Raw genomic sequence first — 9,744 nt, 5'->3', positions numbered from 1 at the left:
TTTTTTTTGGTGTGTTTACTAACATGCTTCTTGACTTAATGAGCTAGAAAGCCTGCAGGGTTTACGGGATGTATGTGTAGAGATGGAGCAGATTTTTGTATATGCTTGGTGATGATGCAAGAATGAGTTATTGTTGGAAAACTCACCAGACAGGCAGTTGGGGAGGTGGGCCCTTCCATTCTGAGGTTCTGTAGGAGAAATTTCCACCCCAGGCATTAGTCTAAATGCACAGTTCTCTTATACACTCTTATAGCATCCTTCTTCCGACTACAAACATGCTGTACTGTATGCACAGACGGTTGTTTTGGATTCCACACATACAGTGCAGAAAGTCCAGGGACTTTATTGTATATAATCATGTCTCTCTCTCTCTCTCTCTCTCTCTCGCTCTCTCTCTCTCTCTCTCGCTCTCTCTCACACACTGACACCTGACACATAGTAGGAGCAGCATTAGCAGGAGGCTGTCACGCTCAAAGATGAGGCTGTTCTGATAGATTGATCCTTCTGGGATCGTTATTCCTAGTGGGACAGTATGTGGGATCTCAGCGTGCCCTCACATGTGTATGTGTGTGGGTTTACGAGCTATCTTACTTAATTTTAAGTGAGAAACAAAGAGAGAGAAGAAGGGAGAGCAACGTCAGCAGCAGCAGCGCATCACCCCTAGTGTGGTGACCTGGAGCTGCACATACACCATCTGCATAATGATAGGCTTGTGGTCTAAAGGAAGGAGAAGCCATATTGTGCACAAGAAGGGTGAAATGAGAGTCTCTGTTATTCATGCAGTGGGTGAATGTACTACACCAAGACTAGCAGAAAAATTAACATTGTTAATGTTTGCTGTATAAATTAGCCTCATCCTGCTACAAAATAAAGGAAAGTTTGGGCTGCATGTTTAAAACTAGTTTTTTTTTTTCCAGTGAAACATGCAAGTACAGTAAAAGTAGGTTCAAAAGAGTGACGGTTGAGGCGCCAAAAAGTAGTTACAGACATTTTTTGCCATAGTTCTGGCATGGGATGTCAATGGGATGGGGACCCCAACTTGGTGTAAAGTAAGTTAAAACTAGATGAGGGGCCACTTCAGCAATTCCAGTTTTTATTGCTAGAAAAAGATTATCTACGAGGGAGGAGGAGCTCAATCTCAGGCCCACAGAGCCTAGAGAGCAAAACAACACTAACACCATTTATCAGTTGCACATTGAGCTGGAGGGGACTCTAACACCCATCTTAGCACTTTGCAAATGACTACACAAAAGTTGTCAGCCTATTCTTTTTATGCTTTCTGTCAAGATGGTAGTTTTGAGTGATAAGTGCCCACCTCATTAGCTGTTGTTCTATATACTGTATATGATTGGAATACAAGTGGACTGTGATCAGTGTAAATCTTCACAGGCAGCAGTAGATCCCACAAAGACTTTGAATTGTTGTGAGCAGAGCAGAATTGCCAGGGTTTCCTTCTCTGTGGTCAACTACTTTGTTTGATGCCAGTGGAACTTCCTGGAGAAGTAACAAACTGGATGGCTCTCACCCTGCGCATCATCATCAACTACAGCCACTGACTGTAATATTGCAGTACTTGCATCCACCTTAAAGTGAAGAGCAAAATGTGGAAGAGCAAGCACAGCACTAGAAAGGAGAGCTTTGGCACATTCAAGTGTGTGTTGGCAGTCAGCTGTCTGGACAGATGGCTGGTTTGGACTATGTGGTTTGACAAGGGGAGCCACAACTTTGAGCAAAACTTTTATAGAAGTATCTATAGTAACCAGACATCCTCATAAATCTGTGCAACTTACACTCGACAGCTGGCACAGGAAAGGTACAGTAACAACAGCAGTTTCCATAGCATTGATGGTGAAAAACTGCCTTCTTCCACCCTCTTTAACAAGTAATATCTTCGACCAAGTTAAATGTCAGGGAAGCCACTGCTTTTTGATCCAAAACGATCACCTCAGGCTGGCTGAAGGAATAAATAACAAAGTCATCGAGGAAAACATTGCAGTGTCAAACAGCTACAGTACCAGCACAGTGGGCACTGGTCTCTGGATGGTGGCTGGAGCAGTTTCATCCCAAATGCCATCAATTTACTGCAGGGTGTGGTCAGATGAAACACATTACCAATATGTCTTTAGCCTGTGATGTCAATGGATCTTGCTCCTTAAGAAAATCTAACTTACTGGCATATGCAGCAGAACCAGTGTTATCTGTTCAGTCCTCAGTGTGAGGTGATAGAAATGGGTCTATTGTAGTCGCATTCACCTCAGATGTCTGCAGAAATGAGGGCAGCCGTCTGATTTGGGAGGCAAGGAGAGTCCCATGGGCTTGGCTAGATTGTTATCCTTAAGACACTTCTTTTTACATTGCTTCTAGTTTTTTGTCATGTTCACACAATAGGGCCTATTGTGTGAACATGACATGCTTGAAGGGGATGGGTGCTACATTACTCACATTAATACCCAGCTCCAACACTATAGTGCGTAAAGGAATGTCCCCAAAAAGATCTGGATAGCTGTGAACCAGAGCCTCTAAGCCTGCCTTCTGTTCAAAAGATATGTGGGTGAGGTGTATGGACAAGTGGCTGTTGCAGGTCCTGGGATTCAGCCAGTAAAGCAAGGGAGGAGGAACTAAAGCTGAAGACAACGTAGTCTAGGACGCAATACAACACCATTAACACATTTTAGAAGTGACACAGCTTTACACAGTTGGTATTTTTGTACGCTGTGTCCAAATTCACTAACTATTTGTTATAATGCTTTATCCTACTGTCTGTTATTTAAATTAAGTGTCACAATGCTGAATGTGTAAATCTAACCACTATTTAGTGCCCTCAACAATTCCACAGTAATAGTAGTGTCTATGGCGTGTACACTACTTTCTGCTAACAGTCCCACAATACAATGTTTTACAGAAGAGAAAATTACTGTTGAGTGGGTCTACAGCTGTCAGTGATGACACAAAATGGCCATGAGTGTTCAAAATCTGAATTTACCTCTCACTATTGTGTGGGTGCAGCGAATGAGGTAGTGATGTGGGACACAACTGTTGTGTTTCTAGGTGTATTATGTACAAAAATGGTTTAATCTGTTATTGCATATTGAATTGGCTCCTTTAAATATATAATTCATTAGCATAAAACTTCAGATTCTTAACACAGTAGTGTTCAACTAGGACCGATCACATAGCTTTTCAGTTGTGTGTTGGTCAGCAGTTCATCAGTTTTGAGAGCTATAACTCTTAAGCACAGCGCTGAGCAGACAGTAGCTGCTGAGAGGACGATCCATCTTTGGAAAAAAGAACTGCAATTGTTTTCTGGCCAGGCTGTAGCTTGAACTCGGTATATCTCTATCTTTATTACAAATCTGGCCAGTTCGCCCGGAAACTTAAGCCTACGCCTGCCTGTTGGTCAGAAAGAGAAATCAGCAGTAGGGAAAAGGTGTAATGAGGGAACACGGGGTGAACTGATGGATAATAAGAAAGATATGGAGTTAAAGGCTCATTCACACCACGCAATATTTGAGTGACAGTCTGTCAGAAATGTAATGCGTGTCATTAAATCATATACCACTCTGCTGCCCTGATTGTAAATTACAAAATGAGTTGGTATTCAGCTCATGTGCTCCGTTTCCCTCTTTTACACCCACTGTACCCACAACACGTACACTGCAGAGGCATATTTGCATAATCAATAGTTTTTGAGTATGCGTCAAACTTCCTGTGGTTCTTAATTTGTCCACTGCTATTTCAATAGATAATTTTGACATTAATGCAATGCTCGAGTAACTAATGGACTAGTAAACATGTTAAATGCCATGAGGTGGCACATTGGGGCTGTTTGCCCAATAATCCTGCAGAACCTAAGCAAGTTCTGCATGTGCCTGTCTGATGTCTAAAGCATTTTTGTGTTTGTATTTGTGCAGCATGTAATACAACTGGTGAGCAAACTGGAGTTGATCTGCAGTTGAAAAGAAGCTTACCTCCAATTTTTTTTATTATCTTCACTTTCCCTCCGTGTCCAAAACTCGGACCTTATTGAAATGAACAGATGATGCCGAATAGGATGGAAATAAAAATATTATTGTCCTTGTTTCAAATCTGCATAGTTGTTAACAGCAATGTTGTCCACAGTGTTGTTGATATTGGATATCATTAATTTGATATTCTTTAATTTTTCAAGCAAACATTCTCTATTTTTAGCATTTCCATTGTGAGGAATTGCTGTTTTACTCAGTTTTATGCAATTGTAAACTCAATATCTTTGAGTTTTGAGCTGCTGACCTCTCTTGAAATGGATAAAAGTATCACCACATGGTCTGTTTTGTAGCTGTTCTGGTCTTTTTATGGAAAAAAAGCTGACAACAGTGTATCATTGGTATTGATTGCCTGTTTTCAGAGCATTCCCACCAGTAAATCGCCTGTTAATACATTATAGTAACTCAAAAAACAGTGTACTAGGAACTTGCTAATACTTAGAAGTGTTATTTTTATGAGCTAATTGTACCTTAGTGGCGCCTGGAAGACCCACACGTATCTACAGCCACGGCTGCCAGACGAGCACAGGTTTTCATTTCTCATTAACAGAATTGTGAGTTAATTCAAAGGGATGCCAGGCATAACCGATCCCTCCTGTCCCTGGATATATGTGAGCATTTGCCCACTCATTTAATTAAAGGGCCGGAGCTAGCCATCATCTAACTGGGCTGTTCAATAAACCCGTATCACAGACACAGACAGAGAAAATGGATCCTGACCCTAATCTGAACTGAAGGATTGTTTCCAGGCAATGGCTTCTTGTATATTTCTATCTAGGGGTGTGAATATGTTCTGGGTTGTTTGTGAACCAGATGCTACAGTGTAGACAGGATGAGTCTCTATTATCTATGTTGCTTGGAGGTGCATTTAAATTGTTTTACTTTTTGTGGGGCCACCATTTCCCAGCAGATGTGACCTTGTGTATGTATATGCAGAATATGAAACTTCTTTTGATCATTGTGGTATAATATACAGTAAGTGTCTGTCTTGCCATCACTACGCTAACGCCAACCACTGCCTGTCAACACCCACCCCTGCCCGCTCTCACATAATATGCTGCACCTAATGATGCATTTGAAAAGCAATCAGTGAGGCTGCACAGGATGTGCTTGAAGAGCACTGCTGATAACTTAGGGAGATGGGAGACCACGCTACTGACCACTGGCTGCACAGACACAGGTGCACAGTTCAGCACGCTACATACAGCATATGTGATGACAAGAGGGTATGTGTGATTTGGTGCTTTAATTGATGTGGGGACACCTGCACACATTTTTGGTACATCCGTGGGTGTTTGTGTATATTTTATATCTGTTGCATGTATCACTGCGTATATAAAACATATTTTTTGTTTTGCACTTCTAATCTTTAAGTGTGTACATGTATAGAATCAGAAAGTGTTGTAGGCTGTAACCTGGCTGTGTTTGATGTGTAGAGAAGCACCGTAAATAATTTACTCCGTCCACTCGAGCTGCACTCACTTTCACACCTTCCCAGCAGCAATAGCTTGATCTGTGCATTTCAGCCTAGTGCAGATATAGACATATGTTTTACTTAAGCTTTCCTCCTCTGTGTGTATTATTTTAAGTATAATTGACACAACTGCAATATATACTGACAGTGATAGGTTTATGCTAACCATTACATTTACTGTAGCCCTGCCCCCTGCACTTAGTCAGCACAAATCCTACAGAGAAACAACCTATATACATAATTTATGTTGAGTTTAGATAGCTGCTGTGCTGATTTAAAACACTGATGAACAGCCTGTACTATTTTGTCTCTTTGTCTTTTTATCAGACTTTGAATAAGACCTAATGTCAATATAATAAGCTAAATATAGCTTAATGCCAATAAAAGGATGCATAATTAGTTGTATGCAGCTGCTGAAATGTCACTGTCAGCTGTGGCTGGGTATTTTATTAGATTTTTTTTAAACACGTGTTGGTCAATTATTTCAGGTTGTAATCCTAATAGTTCATTAGCCTGATCGATTCTCAGAGGCCTTAACAGGCATATTGATACTGTGCTGTTTGTTGGTGCTCCTTCATTGCTGTAATTTTTGGACTGCAGCCTAAATAGCTCTCCAGTATGACTTGAAGGTTTTTCATTAACGTGTGTTGATAGTGAGATCTCCACCAAGTGACCTTCAGCTTAGCACTTACAGTAATGCCAGTCTATTGTTGTTATTCTTATCCACATAGTGACTTAATTGACAAAGATTCTGTTTTATTGGAGCATGAGAAAGAAGAGCATGCCGCGATCTTTTTAGCTGTGTTTTGACACATGTGGGCTATGGTATACTATGGTATAACAGTTCGTCCTCAGAAATTAAAATGTCAGCCATCACATTAATTTCAGAATCAGTGTAAGAGAGTGAGACAGAGAAGGGAGAGGGAAAAAGCGAAACAAATAGGGGAGTGTTTTCACCAAACCTATGACCCTCCTTTCTTGTCATTTGCCACAGCTTCTTCAGTTGGTCTGCATTGCCATTCTGCACTGTTTTCATGTTTCCTCCTCTTAACGAGACGCTCACCAGCCTCCTGCTCTCTTCCCCCTCCCCCTCCTGTCCTCTCCCCCCCCTCTGTCTCGCTTCGTCTCTCTCTCTCATTTTTAGTGAGATGAAGCAGGAGCTGGCAGAGGAAGGCAGCAGATGCTCCATCCTCTCGAAGCAGCATCGTTTCAATGAGCACTGCTGCATCCGCTGCTGCGCGCCCTTTACCTTCCTGCTCAACCCCAAGCGCCAGTGCCTGGACTGCCAGTACAACGTCTGCAAGACCTGCTGCACCTACAGCGAGAGGGACAAAGCCTGGCTCTGCTCTGCTTGCCAAAAGGGAAGGTTAGTGTTTTTACACACATTCACATGTACACTAGTGGTGGATACCAGAGGGTAGTAGCAGACGAATTAATAGAGATGAGAAAGATGAAAGAAGCTGTGAGCTGGTTGATTTGAGGATGCTGAAGTAAAGGGAAAACTAGGATGGAGAAAAATAGATATGTAGGGGACATTTCTGAAGGAAAAAGAATGAAGTGAGAGCAGAGACAGGTTTGTACACTAGAGGAGAGATGTGAGGGAGAAGATGAATGAATGAGAAGAAAAGGAGGACTTGAACCGAGTCAGTGCTGCAAGAATGAATGTTTTACTGTTTTAAACATCCAGCTCTATACTTATTTCTCATGGAACACAACTGTTTCAGCTCTGTTTTCCTCTTCTTTAAACATAAAGGTGATTATCCTTGTCCTTATTATCATTGCTAGTGGTAAAGCCAAGAAGGGAGAAGATACGGGGCCATTAAAGGAGACCGTAATGACAAAGAGGGGCAGAGAAGGAGAGAAAATTGAGGGGAAATGTGGAGAATTGGTAATATCTACAGTGCTGGAAAGAGACAAGAGACAGCAGAGCCGGGAAGATGAATAATCAAGCATCACTTGGATTTTTTTCAAGCATTTCGATTTTTGATGTACACTTCCAGTTTCTTGTGGGAAATATTTTCCATATTTTAAAATTTTTTTTTACTTCCTTTTGTTTGTTCTGAGTCCCCGACCACATGCCTGTTCACAAACTAGATATCATGGCTTTAGAGAAAAAAAACAATGACAACATGCACTGATGATGTATAGATCAAGAGAAACCAGTCTTGTAAGAGGCAAGGGAATTCCCCTACAGCTGGCTGTATTTGCAAATAAGGTGTGTATGTGCATGTCTGTTAAGGCTGTTTATGCGTATAGGGAGTTGTCCTGGTGCCCCGACTCACCATTGGATGAATATTAAGCGCTCCCTGTCTGGACAGCAAGGGTGGGGTGTTGATACTGATGTGTGTAAGTCAGTCACAGTGGTTGGATTCATCTCATAATCAATTGGGATTTTAGGATATTAGATATGTGAATATGCGTTATGTGTATTGTTAAGGGGCTACATGTGGCATTGTCACTGATTACAGCGATCATTTTTTTCCCCTCACTGGAGCTTCTACTTTTAATTGCTAATGTCTCCAATATCACAAGAAAGACAGCTAAAATGCAGGTGTAATGTGGCACATTGTGGATTTTCTGTCTTGGGGGTGGAAGTGGAGGTTGACAGGATGGCGGAGCACACACCAGAGCTGTCCAAAAAAATGTGTCGCTCCTTTACTTAGCATTATTTCTTCCCTCCAATGCCCCTGCTTCATCTTAGTCTGTCTTTCACTGATTTTTGCTGCACAGTGTACTGAGTTAGACCTGCTGCCTAGTCCTCAATCCTGGTGTAAGAGAAGGGAGGGAGCAGGAGAGACCGTAGAGAAGAGATGAAGGAGGAGGAAAAGGAATGATGGCATTCACAGGAGGTGACCAGCTTTCCATCGGTCATCTCTCCCCTTACGCTCTTTGTCTATCTTTCTCTCTGTTTCTGCCTGGGGCTCGGTAATGTTCTCAATAGAGGTTCAGACTGAGTCGCAGATGGGCCTGATGTCACAACATTGCCATCTACCAGCTACATATAAATACAGCACTTTTCATTAGCGCATTAAACATGCTTAAATCTGGTTTTAACATGAATTGCTGTCTCTCTGGGTGGAGTCGTATCCTTTGGAGCACTGATTTACAGCTTGCATAAGTGTTGAACTTGAGGCTAGATATTATTTTGCAAAACGGCTATATGTCTAGTATTGGAGTGAATGATTGTAAAGCAAAGGCACTGATTTGGTGCTGAAGAAACTGATGCAAAAAAGACCACACCGAGGAAGGATGCTCTCTTTAAGAAGAGGATCTGTCTGAACACAATGCCAGTTAAGTAATTTGTATTTTTTTTCTTGTCATTGTTTTTTTTTGTTGTTGTTTATCATGTTTTTAAGTCCAGAGATAATTCTGCTCAGTCTAATTGTAGAATCAGTTTATCAGTGAACAGGCCACCAAATGGTCTCACTCACATGCACCGGCTGTCCATCAACATTCATAAAGGCATGGCCACTCTGCTCAGAAGTGTGATCCATCGAGGGAAAGCAGATTTGTAATCATCGCGCACATGGGCATGCTCAGAGTCTAAAGCCACCCACACACACATGGTTGCACATAATAATGCACACGTGTGTACATCCAGGCAGATACATGCCTGCAGGCAAACAGACGTGAGCACAGCTGAGAGCAGAGTGCAAATGGCATGATCCCTCTTAACTGCAGCTGCAGTTAAAAAGGATCGTGGCATTGGCTGAATTATTTGTTAATGAACATGACCGCTGCTTGTTGATAACAGATGGTTTAAGAGGAGAAAAGACTCTGATTCAGCTGATTTGTTATAACACCTTTCTGGTGCTGTAACACACGATCATACACGTTCATCTAACACGGCTTCACCTCCTAAGCATAACCATTAGCAGTCTGGTGGGATTAACAGCACACACACTCACTCTACACATAACCACACATATTGTGTCTCTCTCACACACACACACACACACACACACACCCCAATGATTTGATCAGAGAAGTCAAAATGTTTTCAGTGGAAAAAGTAAAAAAAAAAAATTCTTTTGACTCCACGACCAAAACAGAGGAGAGAATGTATAAAGGGAAGAGCAGAAGATGAAGAGAGATGAAGGTCATAGGAGGAAGGATGCGCGGGGGGAGGGCATGGAATAAGGCATTAAGAAAGGGAATGATAGAGGAGGAAAGTACCTGTCTCAATTATCCAAGAGTGGAAATGCCACTAAATTTTCCTTTTGTACTGACTCTCGAATTGCGTTGTTC

The 9,744-nt window shown here is 41.8% G+C and overlaps 1 protein-coding gene across 3 annotated transcripts in view; it reads left to right on the top strand.

Annotated features, from left to right (window-relative positions):
* LOC109965520 (myelin associated oligodendrocyte basic protein) overlaps positions 1-9,451 on the top strand; it is a 42,323-nt gene extending 32,872 nt beyond the window's left edge. For all 3 annotated transcript variants that reach the window (XM_020609579.1, XM_020609581.1, XM_020609580.1), the window contains exons 3-4: positions 6,641-6,862; positions 7,282-9,451. In XM_020609579.1, the coding sequence (XP_020465235.1) occupies positions 6,641-6,862; positions 7,282-7,441 (382 nt within the window). In that variant the 3' untranslated portion in view covers positions 7,442-9,451. The remainder of the gene's footprint in view (positions 1-6,640; positions 6,863-7,281) is intronic.
* The last annotated feature ends 293 nt before the right edge of the window (positions 9,452-9,744 follow it).

The sequence above is a fragment of the Monopterus albus genome, unplaced genomic scaffold, assembly GCF_001952655.1.
Source record: "Monopterus albus unplaced genomic scaffold, M_albus_1.0 scaffold100.1, whole genome shotgun sequence".
Taxonomy (NCBI): Eukaryota; Metazoa; Chordata; class Actinopteri; order Synbranchiformes; family Synbranchidae; genus Monopterus; species Monopterus albus.
The sequence above is the reverse complement of the archived record's forward strand: the minus strand, read 5'-3'. Positions and strand labels throughout refer to the sequence as shown.